Source organism: Ceratotherium simum, chromosome 3, assembly GCF_057802395.1.
Source record: "Ceratotherium simum simum isolate JZ-2026a chromosome 3, ASM5780239v1, whole genome shotgun sequence".
Taxonomy (NCBI): Eukaryota; Metazoa; Chordata; class Mammalia; order Perissodactyla; family Rhinocerotidae; genus Ceratotherium; species Ceratotherium simum.
The window spans coordinates 53,055,890-53,078,434 of record NC_141902.1 but is presented as its reverse complement, the minus strand read 5'-3'; the positions used below and the strand labels follow the sequence as shown (position 1 = coordinate 53,078,434).

Genomic DNA, 22,545 nt, shown 5'->3' with positions numbered 1-22,545 from the left:
CTGGAAGAGAGCTTAGAAAGCTTTTGTCAGAGAGGAAAGGACTTAAAGAGCTCCCAACTCGGAGTCCAGGTGAGGAGAGTGATTTATCCAAAGTCACACAGCCAGCTGGTGACAAAGTTCGGGCCATAATTCATGGCTGAAGTTTGCCAGTGTGGGCAGCATTCGATCCACCACATTAGAAAAATGTATTACCTGAAACAGGCAGAAGACCCTAGGGAAGGCCGCCTTGAGCAACTTGCTAAGTCCTACTTCCCCTCGCTGGTGGTGATTTAGAGCTTCCTGCCTAAGACTACCCCACCTCCTTCCCCCGTGCTACTGTCAGGTTGGCTTCCAGGGCTCTCCCTGCCCTTTCGCCATCAGGTCTGAGGACTTAGTGAGAAGTGCATCATGACCAGGTGGGAGAGAGGGGCATGGGGAAAAACACAGGCCTTGGAGTCAGGTAGAGCTCAATTCAAATCTCATTGCATCCTCTTACTAGTTTGGACAAGACAAGTAGGCCGTATGAGCCCTAGTTTCCCCACATGAAAATGAGAATAACAATATACACTTTATAGGTAATAGGTTGTTGTAAGAATTAAGCCAACTTTAGCAAAGTTCTAGACATAGTAGTTAAGTGTATCCAGCTGGATTTGAGGCAAAGGACTGTGTCTTAGTCATCGTTATATTTCTTTCTATTTCCCTGTTCCTCCAGCACTAGCACACTGCCTCACGTCTGTAGTAGGTGCTAATTACTAGTTCATTGAGTAAATGAGCTATTTTGTGTTCTTTAGAACTTTGCTTCTCAAAGTGTGGTTCAGGGACCAGCCACATTGGCATCACCTGGACGCTTGTTAGAAATGCAAGATCTTGTAGCCCATCCAGATGTACTGAAACAGAACATCCATTTTATCAAGCTCCCCCGGTGATTCATAGGCACATTAAAGTTCGAGAAGGTCTGCTGTAGAAAGCATCAGCTGAAGCTGGGGGAAGCTTAAAACTCCTCTTATGGTGGTGAGTATTGTGGGGAATTTATAGGCAGGAAAAGAACACAAATATGACACACATCCCCTCTTCCTGCTCTTGTTGGTCTGGAAGTGGTTTCCTGGTTCCATGGAAACCTAAAGGACTTAGAATCACTTCTGTAAGCTTCGTAATGGGAACAGAGCCAGCTCCTATGTGCCCCTGTGTGTGTGCTTTCCGGCATAGACTTGTGGTCTGGAGAGCATTTCTCCCTTGCCAATCAATAGCTGCATCACAGATGTAGAGTGAAACCTCTAGTCAAGAACCCAAGGGACTTCAGAGTCCCCATGTTTTCAGAGGGGGAAGTAGGGCAGGATCTGAGCTGGTTTTCTTGTACCTCTGAGATGTTTCCATTACCTCTCCAGCAGGGGTGTGGAATTTACTAGATGAAATGATTTAAAACTCACTTTAAAAAAGTGTATTTTACTCAGCTCTTTGGTGAGGAGGTATATACTCAATGGTCATTTGCCATATGCCTACTCCATGCCTGGGCTGTGGGGGTCCTGGGGCTACAATGGTGACTAGCTTGCCCCCACTCTTGAGGTGCTCCGTATCCAGTGGGGAGAGAGATGCACCAGCAGATAATTAAAGAGCAATGAGCCAAGTGCCGTGGACGAGAGGTCCGCAAGAGGCATGGGAGAGTGGGCTCATATACATATGAGAGAAAGAGAGAGAAGAGAGAGACATATATTCATATATATATAGAGAAATCAAATGGTTTTGCAATACACACATATAAAAATGCATATATAGAGAGAGATAAAATAAAAACACTAAAATGTTAATGATAGAATCTATCTGGAGGGAATACGGTAATTCCTTGTACTATCCTTTCAACTTTTTCTGAACTTGGACACTTGTAATAAAAAGTGGGGAAAACATTGGGACTAGTACATGAATCAGGTGAGTATTATAATGCTAAGACTACTTAATAAATAGTAGATGCTTACAAATGTTTGTTTTACTGCCAGCAACGCGTAGTTGCAAAGAGCTTCCACATATATGATCCCATTTCATCCTCAGAACAACCCTGTGGGGCCGCTAATAATCACCCCAATCACCACTGACCAGCGGGGACGGGGAGACGTGGTGACCTGCCCAAGGCCACCCGCTGGTGAGTGATGTAGCAGGACTGAGACCCAAGTGGTTAGACTCCACGTGTAGTTCTCTTTGCTCACCCAGAGGCCCCCTAAGGAGTCTGTGGTTGATTTCCTGACTGTGCCAGGAACCAAGTGCCTGGACATGAAGAGGAGCCCGGCGTTATCTTCCCAGTCCTGCTCCATCCTTGGGCAACCATCCACTCCTCCTTTCGGGCTCTGCAAGGGGCGAGGGGAGGGGAGGCAGGCACCCAGGACAAGATGGCAGCTGACCTTGGCCCCTTCTCCTTGGCAGAGGCCGGGGCGCGTCTACGCAATGGCCTGGTTGAAGGCAGCCTGTGTGGGAAAATTGCCTCTTAAGGCGAGAGAGACTTGTGTGGGCTCACGCTGAGCACACCCCCACCAAGAAGATCGGTGCCCCAGGCGCCGGGCCAGAGGGTGCGTTTTATCACTTACCCGCAACAGGAGCCAGATAAACGGCTCCTTCTTGGTCTCCTGCCAGTTATTGCTTGTGCTGCCAGAAAGTCTTAATCACGCTGTTGAGAGGGGCTGAGCCCCCTCCCCCAACTAGCTGCCAGCTGGCTCCTGTGTGCCTCTGCCGGGCCAGAGCTTCCCGCGCCCCCACGACAAAGGCCCCCTCTCTGGACCTGGTTCAGAGGGTGCAGTGTTAATACCCACTCTCCAATCTCATGTATATTTACAAGCCTCTTTTTCTAACTCAGCTCCCCTCCAGCCTCCCGGGGAGGTGGGGCACGTTGCTGAAGCTTAAACAGAACAGGGATAAATCTTTAGTGTCCACAGGCTCCCAGGTGCCTGGCCTGGGACCTGGGTCAGGGCAGGGTCTTGAAAGTGTTTGCTGGCTGTTATGGGCTGAATTGTGTGTCCCTTCCCCCACTCCCGACTTTTGTATGTAAAGTCCTAACCCTCAGTATGTCAGAATGTCACTGTCTTTGTAGATAAGGTCTTCAAAGAGGTAAAGTTAAAGGAGGTCATTGGAGTGGGCCCTAGTTCTTATAAGAAGAGGAGATTAGGACACAGACATGCACAAAGGGAAGAGCATGTGAAGATAAGAGGAGACAGCCATCTATGAGCCAGGGATAGAGGCTGCAGAAGAAACTAACTCTGCTGACATCTTGATCTCAGACTTCTAGTCTCTAGAATTGTGAGAAAATAAATTTCTATTGTTTGAGCTACCCAGTTTGTGGTACTTTGTTATGGCTGCCCGAGCAGACTAATACACCGGATAAACGTGGAGCATGTTGGAGTGCTAGTTCTGGCACAGAGCTGATGTGTGGCCAAATTGGTGAGTAAATCCGTGCCCAGACACCATCCTCTTTTTTTTTTTTTTTTTATGAGGAGACCAGCCCTGTGCTAACATCTGCCAATCCTCCTCTTTTTTTGCTGAGGAAGACTGGCCCTGGGCTAACATCCGTGCCCATCTTCCTCCACTTTATATGGGACACCGCCACAGCATGGCCCGACAAGCAGTGCGCTGGTGCACGCCCGGGATCTGAACCGGCGAACCCCGGGCCGCCGCAGCGGAGCACGCACTTAACCGCTTTCGCCACTGGGCTGGCCCAGACACCATCCTCTGAGTGTAGACTTCCCTGCTTGAACTGGTCATTTGGATGTTGCCCCGGGTGTGAGTTGATAAGCTGATCCCCACCTTCCCCCGTGGGTCTCTTCTCTAGTCTTCCTGCTTCCACATCACCCATCCTGATCAGGAATCCCCAGGACGGGAGCCCCTCTGTGTGGCACGAAGGTGGCAGCCAGGCAGGAACAATAGCGCACAGAGAGGACCTGGTCATGGAATAATTACAAGACCCATGTCACAGGCAGGAGGGAATCTCCTGAAAGGAGATTTCTCAGGTGTGGTCTTGATGTCACCAAGCCACAAAGAAGCCATGGAGGGTCCAGCTCAGTCTGTGAAAACAACCCTGTACTTAGAGGAGCCTTGGGCAAAGAAAAACGTTTTAGCCCTTTTGAAATACGCTTGGTCACCTTAAAATTGGCCCAGAATTTTCCGGTGTGACATTGCAGGGCCTCTTCTGTCTTCGGGCTGCCTGGGTTCGTGCTCATCCCTTGTTCCTGAGCTTGACTTCGGGGAAGCAGGGGCTGTGATGGAGGCTGAGATGTGTGAGGGGACCAAGACTTTGTCCAAGGACGGGTTTCCTCCTGGGCACTGAGGAGGTGCCATCGCTCATGGTGGGTAAGGTGAGTGCTAACTTCTAGTTAGAAGTGTCCAGATCCAGAGAGGCTCAGAGTATGTGCCAGGCTCACCCAGCACTGACAACCACAGTGGGATACCTGTAAGGACAACGTACCAGGTGGGCTCTGAGAAGGACACCAGAATCAGCAGACACCAGCATCAAGGAGAAGGGACCTTGGGAGGCTTCTGCCCCTTTGCCCTTCAGGCAAGCCCACATTTGAGCTGACGAGATTCCCAGTTTCTCTGGCTTGCTGGAGAGCTGTGAGCTTGGAGTCAGATAGGCCTGAGTGTGAATCTTGCCTTCCACTCGCTAGTTGAGTGGTCTGGGGCAGGTTACTTCATCTCTCTGAACCACAATTTCCCCATCTGTAAAGTGGGGAAGCTGACACTTACCTCACAGAGTGGTTGCATAAAGTGAAATAAATAGGCAAAGCATTTGATACATTTAAAAGTTCTTAAAAATAATAGTTACTATTATTTTATGTGTCTTGGTTCTACTCCATTAAGGCAATGTAAGAGTTTCTTTCCAAAAAGCATCAAACGTATATTTTCATTGTTGGTACTTGATCAAAAATGGATGCATGTCTGGCCCTGTGTAAGCAGCATTGGGAAAGAAATTGTCTAATGGTCATTTACTGCTTGGCTTGTTCTTACAGAATCCTGCCTTTGTCCTCCTGGGGTTTGAGAATCTCTGAATGGCTCAGGGCAATTGAGTCACACTAGGTTTAAGGCAGGGGACAATGTCCCAAGTTTACAGTGGGTAAAACTTTGCTTTCATATTTCTCTCTCCTGTTAACCGTTAAATAGCTGACAGCAGATGAGGCAGCCGTGGAAGCTCTCAGGGCACTGCAACGACCTCTCAGCGAGCCCTGTTGACTCCCAGGATGTCAGTGCTGGAAGGGACCCTGCACAGTACCGGTGAGAAATCAGAGGCACGGGACGTGAAGGCAGCCACCCAAGGCTGTGCAGCTAGCATGGAGGTGTGCAGAGACCTCAAAGTCATTACCCGGGTTTCTCCGTATATGAGAAAATGAAAACAAAACACAACAAAACCTAGCCTTGCTGGCAGCCAGACCACAATGTTCTCAACTGAACATAGACAATGCCCACAGAATAGGAACGTCGTGCTGCAAGGACTCTCCGCGTTGGTGTTTGCAACAAGACAGAGGACGCCACTCTGAAACCGAAAACGTGACTAAACATACCCCACCTCCCCCTGACAGGAGTGACTGCTGCTCCTGCACCAATGCCAGCTCTAGCCCTGCCTGCTAGAACATTTTTGATTAAATTAAGCAGCAAGTTAACAGTAATTAATTAATTATTAGATTATGAAGATACTGATCATCGGATGGCCCCCCTCCCCCTTTGACAGGATCCTATCCAGAATTGCCCTTGCTTCCCAACTCTTCCTTAGTCTTAGCCTGCACAAGCCCAAATCTTCTCAGAAGCCCCTCCCAAATCCTCGTGCCAGGATGCCCCTGGGTTTCTCTGGAGTGCATCCTCCCTTGCTGCAGCAAGTCAAATAAACCTAACTCTCATTTGACTGCAAGCGTGTTCCTGGTCATCTTTGGTTGGTGAACTTTAACGTCTGTAAAATGGGCATAATAATACCTGCCCAGTATCTTTTACAGGCATATTGTAAGAATCAAGTGATGTCTTGCAGGTGGGAATGAGTTTTTCATGTTGAAATTGATAAAGATCTATAAGCTAGTACGATGTGGAATTTCCAAATGGTCCTCTTTTCAGATTTAGAATAAGGTACTTGGTAAATGGAAGATTCCTATTCAAGCTTCTCTTATGTGTTCCTGCCTGAGTTTCATTGACGTCAAGTCCCTCCAACGATTTAGTGTTAGGAATAGCAATTAGCAAAACTGCAGAGACTTGCTGGGGCCCTCCTAGGAGGAAGATCTGAGTGTTTGTGGGTGCCGGCTAGGGCCCTCTGGGAGGAAGATCTGAGTGTTTGTGGGTACCGGCTAGGTGAGGTTGCAGAGCTGGTGATCTGAATCCCACATCTGCCTCTTTATGCTGATAGCTTTGCTTTCCATCAGGGAGTGGCTGGGGTTTCAGCCTGGCTGGGAGATAAAGCCATCCGCCCAGCCGGAAAGGCAGCCAGCAGTCCCTCCCTATTTCAAACCCCACCCTCACTGGTGGCCCCACTGCCTCCAAGATGAGGGCCAAACTCCTTAGCATGGCCCTCCCCTCTGGCCATTTCTTTTTATGTGCCCCACCCTGGGTCACAGCAAACGTCTCAGGGATTCCTAATTTCATTATCCATTTTTCAAGCCTCCAAGACTGGTTTGTGCTTTTCCTTCTGCTTGCAAAGTCCTTCCACTTCTTTCCCTTCAAGACTCAACTCAAATATCACTTCCTCTATAAAGGCTTCTCAGCTAACCTCTCCTGCCTCAAGGCCTTGTGATGTTTTGTACCTAATTGCGCACTTAGCACGTTGAGTTGAAATTTTGCCTCTCCCAATCTCTAACATACACACATACACACACACACACACACACACACACACACACACACACGGCTGTAGGGGGCTGGAAACCCCATCAGTTGGGAAGTTCCTTGAAGAATGAAGCCTGCTTTTTCATTGTTGTGTCCTCAGGGATACATTTTTATACTGACCATGAGGACTGGTACACAGTAAGTGGTTAATAAATGCTGTAATTTGCTACTGTTGATCTTGTTATGTTTCAGTATAAAGCACTATGTTGTTTTCACTATTTTGGTTTCTTCTGGGACAAGGAAGCTGACGCATTTTCGCTGGAAAGTTTTTTGCAATCATAGAAAGGCTGGTCCTAATCGACTGAGCATCACAGGCTCTGCCCGGCTTTTGGTCATGCCCAGCTCACATGAAAAGAATTTTCTTGATCCCATTTTTCAGGCCTGCCAAGGAGTGGTTCAGTGTGTGTGGTTAATTAGTTATTGCAACTAGTATTTTTCCACCAATTACAAGTACTGTAAGTCTCAGCTTGGGAATTTTTTTTCATTTCAAGAACCACTTTCTTTTCAGCATGGTGATATTTTATTTTGGAGGAATAAGTTGTCACGAGTATCTTGGGGTTTTATATTGTTTGGGATATGGCTACCCTAGAGGGAGGTCGATATCCAGGGTGAATAGACGTTGATATCCCTCTCTCTTCCCCAGCAGGAGACTTCGAAATTAAGCCAGGTTTGTCCTAATGGCTGCATTGTTTCTGTGGGAAGAGCCCTAAGCCTGGAAGTCAGGAGACCTGGGTTCAAGTCAAGTCAATGTTTTGCCATTAACTATTTTTGTTTTTCTAGGGGTTCCCAAGCTGTAGTTCCCGGACACACAGCAGCACTTGTGAACCTGCTAGAAATGCAAATTCCCAGATCCACCCCAGGCCCACTGAATTAGAAACTCTGCAGATGGGGCCCAGAAATCTTATTTTAATAAGATTTATTTATTTATTTAACAAATTTAAGAAAATGTATTTATTTTATAAATAAAGATTTAATAAAATCTTATTTTAATAAGGTTCTGATGTACGCTAAAGTTTGAGAACCTCTGGTTTAGTCAAATCCCTTCGTTTTACCATTTTGACATAAATTTATTTTTTAATTATTCAAATCATTAAAGTAAATATACTCTCTACATACTGTAACATTACGTAAAATTTGGGAGAGATAAAAATTTAGATATAAATTTAACTGAAGTATGAACATTTTTGTACATTCTCTCCTAGTATTTTTTTCTCAAGCACACGTATTTTCACAGTCATAATCACAGGATGCACACAATTAGGTATACTGCTTTTGTCCCACTTAGCGCTGGAACATAAAACTGTTGAGTGTTGCCACCTTCACATCTTCGTAAGAACCACTTTTAATGGCCCCACAACACTCCATCGAATAGCTGTGCCACAGCTTACTTCACCAGGCCCCTGAGTGTGAACTTGTGTGCCTGCAGGTGAAAACACTGTGGACAGACAAGGAGGCCTCCCCTTGGATGCATCTGATCTTTTTCCCTTCACTTCTTCCCACCCATCCCCCCATCCCATTATGGAAAAATCAAAACTATGAGTGTTTCCGGTAATAGGGTCATAAACAGAGACGAAAGGGAAGTTAGCCAATAGCCCTGAGTTTTCCAGAAACTTGGATTCTCTCTTAAAACCCTGAAGCTGTTGGGATATCACTGTGCTACCTTGTGGCTGTGTCTAAGAATTACATCTTCTCTTGAGAAACATGGCTAGCCCCCTGAATCCTCCAGTGGGGGACCATTGGAGTTTGTCTCCTTGCCCTAAGCTGGGTGCCTGAGTGTGAGCCCCAGGCACCCCATGTCTACCTTTCCATAGCAACCCCACTCCCTGCAGGACTGGCTGGGCGCCCACCATTGTTCTGGTTCCCACACTGGGGCTGAAGTCTGGCCATGACCCTCAACCTGCTTGGCAGAGGTCCAGATGTCCTGCCTGCCCCTGGCCAGCCCCTTTTCCTAGTGGGCTGGACCTGAATCCCCAGCTGAGAGGGCCTCACGTTAAAATAAACTCCCTCCTTGGAACCAGTGTACAGCCACCTTCCTGGCTATGAGAATTGCTGTGCTCCCTGCCCAGCATGGACCCCATGGATGCCAGGGACACCCCAGGCTGAGGTCAGGGTGGTCACATCCCCTTGAGGAATGTAACTGGGACTGCTCAGCGCTGTCTTGTGGACCAGGCCTAAAACTGGGCAAGACTCTGGCCCACCCTCGCCTCTCCTTCCCACTGCCTGCTGACTCCTGGCAAGCACCCAGCGTGCCTTGCAGCGTTGTGGCAGCTGGTGTGGAAAACAGGGCAGGGAGATGGTGGCAGTGAGGATCTTGGTACCGGCCAGATGGCTTTTGGCTGGGCCACTCAGTGATTCACGTGTTCTCTAAACCAGTCAGCCCCTCAGTTACTCTCTGAAAATGGATGCTTCACCTGGCCCAGAATTAAAGAATGTGGGTGAAGGGAAGGCAGGCTGGGAGACAGGCTGCTGTCCTCTCACCTCAGGTTTGTGCTCTCTGGGTCTGATGCCCTCGGGTGATGCCTCAGCTGTGGGGCCAAGAAGTCTGCAGTGGATGGGAGGGTCTCTAGCGAAGGGCAGATAGGATTTCACTAGAATGCGAGGGCTGGCCTTCTGCTGATTCCGGTTTCATGTACACTCCCAGGTGAATGGATTCCATCTCCAGATACCACGTCAGATATTACTCAGGAGTGACGTTCCCTGCAATTGTGGAGGCCTGTCAGGAGTTTGCAGGCCCCACTGGGGGAGCGATTCTAGGCCTGGCTGAGCCTATGAGGACCAGTGGAGGTGGCAGGTCTGAAGGGACAGGGCAAGGTCTCTTTCCCAGTGGCCCTCTAGGGACAACAAATCCAGGATCAAGCTAATGCAGCCAATCAGGGTCTTTTTTTTTATTTTAATTTTTTTCTTTTACATTTAAATACTGAAAAAAGAAACTGAAAAAAATGGCCTTAAAACTCTTTATATATCCTTAAATATACTTAGAATCCCTAGCAATATACATGCATATAGTTTTTTCACTGTTGTGATTCAATAAGAGATTATTTAGTCCTGTTTTTTCCCCACCTTATTGCATATAAAATTTCCTCATGCTTATTTTTAAAAGCTACAAGACCAGTTGTTATTTAACCTTTTGGAAGTCACAGGTCCCTTTAATAATTTGCCGACAGTATGACCTCTCTCCCCCACTCAAAATGCACACAGCCTTGGGCGCCATCTTAGGAGGCATCCAGACTCTCTGAAACCCATCTTCCGCTAGGTTAGGATCCCTGGGGTTACACTATGAGTGCCTAAGGGCCAGCAGTAAGCCTTTTATTTCCGAATCCCATCATTAACACTCAAAATCTACTGGAACTTTAGTAGTAGTTATTTAAAGCAATGCTTGTTTAAAGTCGGACGTAGTCATAGCTGGACTCTCCATCCTTGATGGTTTATTTGGGCATTCAGTTGTTTCCAGTTTGTTGCAGTTGTGACCCAGTGTTGCTGTCAACTCCTTCCTATGGTTTTCTTTTTTTCTTCTTCCCGTGAGGCCTATTTTTGGAAGGTGTTTGGGCTTGAAAAACATGCATCCTTTAGGCTCTGTACCTTTGCTTATGCATAAGGAAAGCCTCCTTCTCTTTTGTCCTGATTCCATCTGGCAAGACCCTGCCCATATGCTGCCTCGTCCCAGAAGCCTTCCCTGTACGCCACACTTGGAAGTAAACTCGTCTGCATCACTTCCTGCTCCTTGTCTTAGTCTATTCGGGCTGCTGTAACAAATTACCATAGACTGGGTAGCTTGTAACCAGCAGAAATTTATTTCTCACAGCTCTGGAGGCTGGAAGTCTGAGATCAGGTTGCCAGTACGGTTGGGTTCTGGTGAGAGCCCTCTTCCAGGTTTCCTTACATGGTGGAGAGAGAGTGGGTTCTCTGGGGTCCCTTTTATAAGGGCACTAATCCCATTCATGACAGCTCCTTCTTCATGACTGAATTACCTCCCCACCATATTGGGGGTTAGGATTTCAAGATATGAGGTTAGGGGAACACGAACACTTAGTCCATTGCACTCCTCTCTAGTGGTACTCATCTATGTTCTAGTTGAAAAAATTTTATATACACATCTTATTTCCTTTAGTAGACTCAATGGTATACTTCATGTATTTGAAACCCAGAACAGATCAATTTAATACCCCTCTGCTCTGTAAGACAAAATTATTTTCAGTAATAGTCATGCAAAAATCGGCAATAATCAATTATTTTCTTGATTTCTTTAGTTTTAAAGCAATGAATGATTTAAAAAAGAAGAATACATTTCAACTCTAAAGATACTCAAACACATTAAAGGTATTTCTTGTAAGAACCAAAATTTTTACTTATCAAACAAAATATTACGCCTCAGAGCTCACTGTAAAACCTATTTCACTGTTCTAAATTTTAAACACAAAACCTCTATGTGATCACATAGAATAACAGAATTGAAGTTCTCAGGTTGTTTCTTTGTCTTTACAATCACTATGGTATCATTTTTTATTTCAAATCTGCTGTTTAAATACAGGAACATGCAGTAAGTACCATAGGACTTGGAGACATGAGAGACCACAGTGATTGGGGAGGATTCTGAACCATTAGACACTTCCTCTTGTAATGAACATGTGTCACTGAGTCCATGAGTGTTGGGGCCAACCGCACAACTGGAAGTTCTCTAAATTAACGTCGACGGAGAACATTTGTTAAAGGGTAAGTAACAAAAAAGTGATCTTTTAAAGTTTACATATGTATTAATAAAACCCAACAGTAACTGTAGCAGTTATTTACAACTTTGACTAAAAATCTGTTTCAGGTGGGATGAGCTTTATTTTTATCCCTGATGTTATTTAGAATTGTGGTAATGAAAGGAAGACCAACTTTTTTTTTAAATATTTTGTATTTTATAATTTTATTTATTTATTTATTCCCCCAAAGCCCCAGTAGATAGTTGTATGTCATAGTTGCACATCCTTCCAGCTGCTGCATGTGGGACGCGGCCTCAGCATGGCCGGAGAAGCGGTGCATCGGTGCGCGCCCGGGATCTGAACCCGGGCCGCCAGCAGCAGAGGACACACACTTAACTGCTAAGCCACGGGGCCGGCCCCTAGGAAGACCAACTTTTATTAGGTTCTACTATTGTATTTATATGCTCTATGGACGACAGCCCCCTTATTGCAGGCTTCCAGGGCAGACAGCTCCCCTCTCTCCACCCCTGGTCCACCCCTGATTTGACATCAAGTGCCTGGAGGGCAGGGACCAGCTGTGCAGTCCACTGATGTACCGTGTCTACTGCATGAGTGCAGCAGTTCTGAGTGTGGACTGAGGCCCCAGCGGGATCTTCAAGGATGTCCTCCCTTTTCCTATGTGTAAGGCCGACTTTCTTCATGTACTTCAAACCAAGCAACATATCACAACAGATTAAAGATGGAAACCAATAAAAGAATCCAGCCATCTTCTTTTAAGCCAGATATTAAAGAAATTTGCAAAATTTCTTTGTAAACTGTCACTCTTCAGTCTCACTTTTTATTGTTTTTATTTGGAAAATACAAGTTATTTTTCATAATATTATGTTACACATGTTGACATGTGATAGATTTGTTGTTATTTTCAAAAACATTAAAATTTTAAAAAATTCTCAGTTTTCATCTCTAATATGGTAAATGTTGAGAGCTCTATTCCATATAAAAAAAGCTCTTTGGCGTTCTAAATGAGTTTTAAGAGTGTAGTGGCGTCCTGAGACCAGAAAGTTTGAGAACCCCTCCACTAATGCCCTGTCTTGTATATGGTAGCGCGTGGGCACACTTAAACGAATGAGGGACTCAATGGATGGGTTTCAACTGCTTCTAGGACCTGGAAGCTGTGACTGGGGTTGGAGGGAGGGGGGTAGGCACCCATAGGCGGTGGTGTTCGATACTTGGAAGATAAGGGCTGCCGGGGTCTCAGAGCAGCAGCTTCCGTCTGAAGCAGTGTTGGCTCTCCAGACAACGCCGTGGGGTGGGCCTGGGCCTCAGGTAGTGAGGTCTGGGGATACAAGTGAAGGCAGCTCTGTGTCCTAGGGGCCTCAGGAGGCTCACCATCTCCTGATCCCCCTGGTGCTGAAGGGTGGGAACAACTGCCCGAATCTGCCTCCGTGTGAGAGGAACCGAGCAGAATGGCCTTCTTGGGACCTCAGACTTTCAAGTCACGGGTGTGAGCACAATGGAGAGAGAGGCCTGTAGCCTCAGTCAGACAGATTGAGCTCTCCGTGCCTCTCCCTGCTCTGCCCTGGACAGCCAGGGGACCGCCAGCAAGTCGCCTAACTGCTGGCTTACTCAACCACATGGTGAGAGTAGGATGAAATGTTTGTGCAGTGTCTGGCACATACTGGGTACACGGTACATGAGCGGGCCCATTAGCAAAAGTCATTAGTAATAATAAAAAGAAGTCGGCTGGAAGGGGTGGGGTTAGGGAGGAAGGATCCTCTCGGGAGTTCTTCCTGGTCCCTGATTAGTGACAGTTGAAGCTTGGTGTAGACTAAGTGTTCTCAACCTTGGCACTATCAACATTTCCAGATTATCCGTCGTTATCAGGGGCTGTCCTGTGCGTTGTAGGATATTTAGCAGCAGCCCTGGCCTCTAACTACTACATGCCAATAGCACTCTCTCCCCAGTTGTGATAACCAAAAATGTCTCCGGACTTTGCCAAATGTCCCCTGGGGGGCAGTTTTGCCCCCGGTTGAGAACCACTGGTATAGAATCGCATCTGACAAGGGCTCCGCCGTGGGCTGTTTGCTTCCCCGCAGTGCCCCGGGAAGACGTTGCACCACCCCCTGCACACAGACGGAGTTCTGCAGAGAGATTCTGCTCTCAAGGGCACGAGAGGCCTCCTGATTCCGATTCTTTTCCCTGAGGAACCATCCTGCTAATCACAGCCCCGTCTCTCAGCTTTTGGACAAACCAGGACCCTGGGAAAGCAGCAGCTGACCAGCACGAGATTTGCTGAGTGAAAGCTGGACAGTGCCCAGCGGCCCGGGGAGGCCATCCTAACCTTCGACCTCCACGTCGGCGCTGACGGCTTCCAACCCCATGTCTCCACTGACAAACACCCTGGGCCAACCGACGGTACAATGGATAAGTGAAGGGTGGTCTCTTCACACCATGGAATGCTACAGTGACCAGAATGAACGAGTTGCCACCACACGCAGCCACGTGGATAAATCTCACCAATATGATGTCAAGCGAAAGAAGCCAGACACAAAAGAGCACCTACTGTATGCTTCCATTAATGAAAAGTTCCAAAAAAAGGCAAAATAATCTGTATTAAGGCTCCAGAGGTGCACAAGGGAGGCTTCTGGGATGCCGGCTCAGTTGGTGAAAATTCACTGAACACTTATGATATAGGTACTTTTCTAGATATGTGTTATACGTCAACGGAAAATAAACAAACAAAAACAACATTTTGGTTCAAAGGGCAGGACAGGCCCTTCAGCAAAATCCCTGTGAACCCAGGGAATAAAAGTCATCGGCAATTTTTCCTGTATGGCTCTAAATTATTATCATCATTTTTGGACATGGCTTTATAAATGAGATGAAGTATGCAAAATAATTAGCATAGTGGTTGGCACACAAAATGCTCAGCGGATAGTCATAATTAATACTACTAATAAGTTAATAACTGACAGAGGATACAAAATAATAAATACAAAAAACAGGCCCTTTTTCTTAAAGGAGAAAAAAGGTTCTGGAATTTTTGGGTACATCTCTGGTTAGTAAATTCCTGATTCTCAAAGTTTTTGGAGGTCCCCCCAAGCATAGTCTTTGAGGAAAGAAAAATCTAAGCCTCTACCTTGGAATTACTAGCTCCTGAGCAGTAACCAGCACAAGAACAAAAAGTCCCAAATGCCAGTCTCACTTGGCCAAATTGTTCAGTTCAGTTCACTTCATATCTGTCATTTATTGATCCAATGCACTGTTTAGCCAGGAACCTGGAATCCACCTGCTTGATCAAGCATTTGGATCTCTTTGGACGTCAACAGAGTTTATGAATTTACAGACCAAACAGGCATGACTGCTCTTGGATTCCTCATCTCAGAGTAAAACTTTAGCAGAAAAAACGAAGTCTAGAAAATGTGCAGTGGTATCTCTGCTTTAGCCTTGACTGTAAACAGGACTCTACAAATTCCTTTCTCTTCTGAGAAAGACAGCAATTAGACAACCTCAGCAAGACGGAGCATTTCATTGGAAGCAGTGCTCCTCAGTTGCAAATTAGATGCCAAAGTAACTCTCAGAAAGATCTGAAACTCTTTCAGATTAGTCTCCACCAAAGAAGTCTTAGCATGACTATTTCTGAATCAGATATGCAAGAGACTTCAATGCTAGCTGCAAACACTTTTAGAAGACTTCTACTCCCAGAGTGGTTTCCTAAACTTTCAGTCCTGCTTACAAATGGCTGCATGTCCCTGTGACCTGTGAGGCCACCAACAGAACCTGGTATGCTGTGAAGTAAGCTCTGTCCCACACAGTCAAGAACACTTGGATTCTTTGTGACATACATTTAAAAAAGAAAATCCATGCCCATCTCCAGAGAAAAGGCAGGCTCTTACCTGGTCCCGGGCTTTGTCCATGGGCACTTGATAGAATAAAGATGCACAAAACCAAGAAAACAGAGACATACAGGGGACTTTCCATTTCTTCTGTCTCACCCGGGGTCCGAGGTCTTCTCACTAATATCTGAAGCTAAAGAGACCAGATTGCCTATTGATACTTCGTTAGGGAAGTCTGCCCATTAATAATTAACCTTTAAACATGTTATCTGGTGTTCAGACACTTTCCTTGCTACCTCCAATCCCAAATCTAATGATATGTAATACAAAAAAGGTTAATTTATGAAAATGTTTTTTATCCTGCTCCATTTTGAAAATAAAACATCTCGTCATGTATTCTTACCTTCTTGGACCAAGGTCACAGTTCCAAATTAATCAATTTAAAGTTAACGTGTTGTGTTTGGAAATTCTGTCAAAGGTCGGGGGTAGGTCTCTCCCACAGTGTTGCTCCCTCTGACAGCACTGCAAATAGCGTGCAGGCTCGTGGCTGTGGTATTTCAAATTGCAGGCTAAGCCCAGAGAGAAAGAGAAGTGCTCTGCTCGGCAGAGAGCCCCCAGAGGGTCCATTTTCTGTTGAGTTCAGCAAGATTGCTGGTGCCTGTGGTCTAAGTGTGGTGGGCAACGTTTCTACAGTTGAAAGGGCCGGAAAACCTCTAACCTCAGTAGAAGAAGGAGCTGATGGAGGAGCCAAGATGCAGAACTGGAAGCCTTTGCTGGGGCCTCCATGAGAGACAACCCTAGAGTAAACACACTCTTTCCAACTCTGTGTTAATTAATGCTCCAACTGTTTAGAGGACTGGGAAGTAAGGCCACTCAGCCAAATCAGGCAGGGGAAATGCTACTGTGTATGGCTCTTGTAATATTTGTTGGCTCCCTAATTTTATTTAAACTTTATTCATTTGTTCAACTTTTTTTTATTTTTTTATTTTTGCGTACCTACTAGATGCCAGGCACTGTTCTAGGCACTTGGGATGTACAAGTGAACAAAACAGACCAAGATTCCAGTCTTTGAGAAGTGGATGTACCATTGGAGGTGGGAGGAGTCAGATAATAGGTAATAGACACAATAAATAAGAGATTCATGTAGATTGGTAGAATGCAATGAGAACTGTGGAAAAAGGAAAAGTATAGCAGAGTTAAGGGCGTGGGAGCAGGTAGTGATTTTAAATAGAGTGGTCAGGATGAACCTTGTTGGGAAGTTGAACTTTGAGCAAAGATTTCAGTGAGTTGCCCCTGTGGACATCTTGGGGAGGAGAGCTTCAGGTAGCCAGAGTAGTCGGTGCAAAGGCCCTGAGATAGGAGCATGGCCGGTATGTTCAGCAAGGAGGCCAATGATTAGGAAGACATCATTATAAGAACTTTGGCTCTTATGCTATGAGACATGGGGGATCTTCTGAGAAGAAGAGTGACATGATTTGTACTATATTTTTAAAAGATCCTGCTGGTTTGCAAGGCTAGGAACAGATTATAACGAGCAAGGGTGCAAGTGGGGAGATCCTCTAGGGGGCTATCTCAGTGATCCAGAGAGAGACGATGGTGGCTTAGTTCAGCATGGTAGCAGTGGAATTGGGGAGAGGTGGGTGGGTGCTGGATATATTTCAAAGGTAGGTACAACAGGATTTCCTGACTAATGGGATGTGGGATGTGAGAGAAAGAGATGAGTTGAGGATGACTTCAAGGATTTTGGCTTGAGCAAGTGGGACAATGGAGTTGATGTCAGTTGAGATGGGGAAGGCTGTGAGCGGAGCAGACTTAATGGGGGAAGATTAAATATTCAGTTTTGGCTATGTGGAGTGTGAGATGCCTCTGAGACATCCACGTGGAAATGTTGAGTAGGCAGTTAGGTAACTTGGTGATCATTGCCTGGATGAAACTGAGTGAAAGGACCTTCTGAAGCCACCAGAAGGTTTGGACAGTCATGACCCTAAGCCAAATCCTAAAACTGTGCTGTCCTATGGCTATACCTCCTTCTAGAGGGCTACAGCTTGGGGACCACCCAGTCAGATGCACGATTTCTGAACAGAGGCTTCTGCCCTGGCTCCCTGGCTGGCTCTTTCCTATCCTGCGTGATTAAGCAGAATCTGAAGGTTCCAGATTTTGAAACCTAAAACCAGCCTGACTATCCACCTTGGGTTCCTTTTCCTCGGTCCACCTCATCTCTTCTTCTCTGGGTACTGCCAGGAACAACCTCCATCCCCCACCTTGCTCTGCAGATTCACTCAACAGTGAATCTGAATGCCTCTGGAATACTACTCTCCCCAAACCCCCCAATTTCTGCAGAGTACACTTTCTTACCGCTTTCTACATAGGAAGAGGCCTTCAAAGTTGTTCTAGCTCTTGTCTTTACTTGCCTCCCCTAAAATTCCTCTACCACCATCTCATGCCAACTCAAGTTTTGTGAGGCTCCCTTGGGATGGGATAAAGAGGAGTAATGTCTGTTGCCTTTTGTGAGGAGGAGTGTCTGCTTCCACCTCTACCCAACCTCTGCCTGCCTGTCCGATCGCCTTCCTGTGCTGGTTTTAATGCACAAGCTCTCTTGTGCTTCCTCGGAGCTGACCAGGGAAGATCCTGGGAGAGAAGAGGGGAGGACTTCGTAGAGAATGAGGTTTCCAGAGCCAGGGGATCCTGGGTCTATAATCTACTACCTGTGCAAAACTGTTACTTAACCTTAATGAATTCCATCTCCTCCCCTATAAAATGGGCTAACATGGCTGGAGATAATATTTGAGGTATCAACTTAATATTTTTCTCCCAACATCTCCCCCTTGCTCTCCTTCCCACTTACTTAAGAAGGGCAAAATAGAGAGAAATCTACAAATCTTTTGTCTTTCAAAAACTTAGGACCTAGGGCAAGTGAATTTTAACCAACAAAGACAAGCAAAAATTGTTTTAAAGGGATGTGAAGGGAGAAAGAGCACCCGTACCTTTCCATCACCAGAAGGAGAACCACTTTGGGCTTTGCCGGTGGGTGGGGGAGGGGGAGATTTCTCTATGGGTCTGAGGGCAGAGGGGACAGTCTCTTGTCTCCCAGAAACTCTGCTAGAAGGTGGTAGGAACCTAGAGAGGAAATGGCTGTGTGTGTGTCAGCAGGTGGGCAGAAGATGCTTGGTGGGGGGTGGAAGCAGCATTGAACCTCTGGTGCCAACAGGTCATGGAGATGGGGAGGACCAGCCCCTCAATGTCCACCTACGTGGACTGATGACGAGGACCAGGTGCTCACCCCCAACTTCAGGCCTGGGTATTGTGTCTGATCCAGAACTATGGCATAATTGGGGGTGGGGGTGGGAAGAAGGAATCCAAGAGGGCCTGGAAAATAGGAGTTTGGAGTCAGTAAGTAATTCAGATGGGTTACAAAAAATAAAGACATTTCTTGCAAATCAGAATTTGTGAACTGAGATTTACACCTCTACAGACACAGGTATGTCATGAGTATTAGAGATTTGTACGTGAAGTGCCCAGCCAAGTGCCTGGTCCGTAGAAGAGGTTCAATAAATTATAGTGACTTATTTTGGTGGCATTATGCTTACTGGTCAAGAGTCCAGGCTTTGTAATCAGACAGATTCCAAAGTTCAAATTCCTGACCTATCACCTACTAGCTGGGTGCCCTTGGGCAAGACATTAGTGTTCTGAGCTTTAGTTTTCTTCATCTGTGTAGTGGGACTAATGATGCCTACCTGAGCGGGTTAAAGGAGGTAACGTAGAGAAGTAAAGCCCTGGGGCAGGCCCGGTGGTGCAAGCGTTAATTGTGTGTGCTCTGCAGCCGCGGCCAGGAATTCCCCAGTTCGGATCCTGGGCGGGCACCGTCACACCGCTTGTCAAGCCATGCTGTGGTGGCGTCCCATATAAAGTGCAGGAAGATGGGCATGGATGTTAGCCCAGGGCCAGTCTTCTTCAGCAAAAAAAAGAGGAGCATTCGCAGATGTTAGCTCAAGGCCGATCATCCTCACACACACAAAAAAGAGAGAGAAGTAAAGCCCTTAGCCATCCTGGCAAGTGGGAAGTAATAAATGGCAGCTATTATTATTTTTATTGTTTTTAATTCACCTAGGGGATCAAGATGGTGTCCAGGAGGTAGATATCAGCAGGACCACGGTGATAAAATTTTAGAAATTTTATCAGAAATGAAAAGGGTAGGAAAACAGAAGGGTCTGGACCAGTGTTTCCAAAATCTGATTGAGCCTTGGAGTCAGAGTCAGCCCAAGAGCTCAGGAAAAGGATGAGTAAGGGGCCCATCCCAAGAACGATTGAATCAAAACTTCTAGGGCTGAGGCCTGGAGAACCTTCATGCTAAACACCTTCTCCAAGTTATTCTTGGTCACGTGAAGTTTGAGAACCATTGCTTCAGAGTGGTGCTTGAGGAATCTACTGAGGTACAAGAAGAAAATAACAGACCTTTCTGATTTTTCTTATATTACCTGCTAACGCTGAATGTTTGTGTCCCGCTAAAATTCATATGTTGAAACCTAACCCCCTAGGTGATGGTATTAGGAGGTGGGGCTTTTGGGTTGTATTAAGTTATGAGGGTGGAGCCCTTGTGAATGGGAGTAGTATCCTTATAAAAGGGGCCCCAGACAAATCCCTTGCCCCTTCTGCCATGTAAGGTTACAGTGAGAAGATGGCCATCTATGAGGAAGGGGGCTCTCACCAGACACCAAATCTTTTGGCACCTTCATCTTTGACTTCCCAGCCTCCAATACTGTGAGATATAAACATCTGTTGTTTATAAGCCACCCAGTTTATGGTATTCTCCTATAGCAACCAGGACGAATGAAGACATCACCTTAGAAAATTTAGTGTATATACAATGTTTATAGTATATTCATACTCTATAATTTGTATATAGTACTGTGTAAAATATTTGGGTTAGATAACTTGTAAGCAAGTAAATTTGGGGGGGAGGTGCTCAAATTTTTTTAAGACTGATAAAGGTGCTCCGTTAACAAGGTAAGTATACCGCCACTGTAGATAGATAGAATGGCTCCCAGGCCTTCATGACCTGACTATAGTGTGGTGGACTCCATCAATATATCAGAACAGTCACTAGATCCATTAGTGGGATCTTTTGGGGATTTCCATGCCCAAGAAAGCCCAACAGTTTATGGAGGACCCTTCATTTCCCATGAACTGAAAAGGAGGCAGGCCTGAGCCTCCTGGAGGCTGAAGCCTCCAGCAGAGTTATCAGCACCATCCATGGTGGTAGAACCCTGTGGTTTCTCTCGTCTGCAATCTTCGGTCAAAAATAACAAAGGTTTTGTAATTAGGTTCTTAAAAATTGCCCAGTTCTTGCTCTCTTTTAATTTGAAGAGCTCCTTGAAGAAATAGAGATTTCAAGAGATTGGCATTTGATGACCTGAATATAACCTTTTCCTTTAGTGTAATGTTGATAAGAAACTTAATCAGAGGAAAAGAAATAAATATTTTACAGAGACAAAGAGAGCAAGTCCCGGGACGGAGAAGCCAGGGATCAAGGTAAAGTTCACCGATGAGAGAAACAGAGTTTTATATCCAGAATCAGATTTTCTTGCTTTCATCTTCAGAAACTGGGCATACCTGAGAATGGCAGCCTCTTGGTGGAGTCCCAAGAAAAGAGTAATTGAAACAATAACTTTTGGATTGGTACTATTATTTTCCTTATTTTACAGTTGAGATTTGAGAGATTAAGAACTGGGACAAAACCACATCTTAGCGGTAAAAGGCTGAGAGGGGAGATCAGGGCCATGTGAGTCCAGGGCCAGTTTTCTTAACCAGAAGCCCTTAATCCCTACGTGTCTGGCTTTCCTCAGGACTGCGCTGGGCTTTCTCCCCCACCCCTCAACCCTGTTCCACTTCCAAGATGAAATTGATGAAATCTTCAGGATCATGTCATTGGAAAACGACTACCTTCCCTTACTCCTGCTTGGGGCCAGGCTGCCACTGGGAAATGATCAAGCTTTTATTGAGTCATCGATTGATCGGTGTGGACATTCTTGTACTCTGGGGCAAAAACAAGTAGGAACACTTCTTTAATTTGAGTGGGCTTAGAACATGTCCTCATTTGGAAAGAGGTTGGCCTAGAGTTTAACCTTTTCCTTATCTGTGTGTGTTTTTTTTTAAAGACCAATAAAAAAAGGTGAAAACAAGATTGCAGATGATGTTTTAGATTATTTGAAGGAATGAAGTCTTGCAAGCATTTCAAGCAGGTACGTATTCATCCAAGATCATCAAGCCCGCATTGACTAACCTTTGCGGATTAACCTTTGTATTGGCTCTGCCTCTGACTAGTTGTGTGACCTTGGGCAAATTAGGTATCCTCTCTCTGCCTCGGTTTTCTCATCTGTAAAATGGAATTGTGAGAGTCAACATTATCACACAGAAAGCACTTATAACAACTCTTGGCACAAGCAGAGCTAATTTGATTTTTGTAACAAACAAGATAGGAATTACTTCCCTCATTTTACAGGTGAGAAAACTCAGGCTCCAAGATTCCTTGTCCAAGGTCACGTGTCTAATCAGTGTAGATTGATAGAAGGACCTCTAGCTCCCTGCAAGCTCTAATGTTCTCATTCTCAAAGTCTAAAGTGGAGAGCCAAGTAGTTAGGAAGCAGAGTTGAGATCTCTTTCCTGCACTGTCTGAAACATTTTTATGTTTCCAGCTCTGTGCTGGCCCATTTACTCTCCCCATCAGAATTTCAGTGCTAGGTTGTGGAACAATTTAAAAAGTAAACAAACAAAAACCCCAAAAACAGAGCAGTCTTTTTTTGTGACTAGATACTCTGGAACCAATAATGCGTTTTATGATTTTAGTAGTTTCAGTAGAAAGGAAAATCTTTTTTCCTCTGTTTGCATTATGCCTGGAAGCAAAACGAAGTAAAGATTTAAGTTGGTTTTGATAGCCAGATAGACATGGAACATTGCTGGCTCCTTAAAGTTTGCCAAGGGTTTTCTCCTCTGTGGGAAAGAGGGAGGGCGTGGACTAGACTCTGCCTGCATCCTCCAGCTGCCTGGGGTGTTGGTTGGGCGTGATGAGGGGTGATTATGCTGGGCCCCTCAGAGAAACCAACCAAGCCATGAACTAAAATGGCTGATTGCAGAAAACCAAGGGCACAGTTTGGGAAGGTGGCATGCTGGCTGTCTTTCTCTAGGTCCCAGTGCTTCTGACTAGGGATACCCAG

General features: G+C 45.8%; 1 protein-coding gene across 2 annotated transcripts in view; it reads right to left on the bottom strand.

The window, feature by feature from the left end:
• Positions 1 to 22,545, bottom strand: part of LIPC (lipase C, hepatic type) — a 165,032-nt gene that overhangs the window by 130,561 nt on the left and 11,926 nt on the right. The window contains exons 1-2 of one of the 2 annotated variants that reach the window (XM_087427795.1): positions 15,738 to 15,841; positions 15,395 to 15,527 (exon numbers count right to left, since the gene is read on the bottom strand). In XM_087427795.1, the coding sequence (XP_087283921.1) occupies positions 15,395 to 15,479 (85 nt within the window). In that variant the 5' untranslated portion in view covers positions 15,480 to 15,527; positions 15,738 to 15,841. Of the gene's footprint in view, positions 1 to 15,394; positions 15,528 to 15,737; positions 15,842 to 22,545 lie in introns of those variants that run through there. The other variant, XM_004421627.3, reaches the window with a different exon arrangement.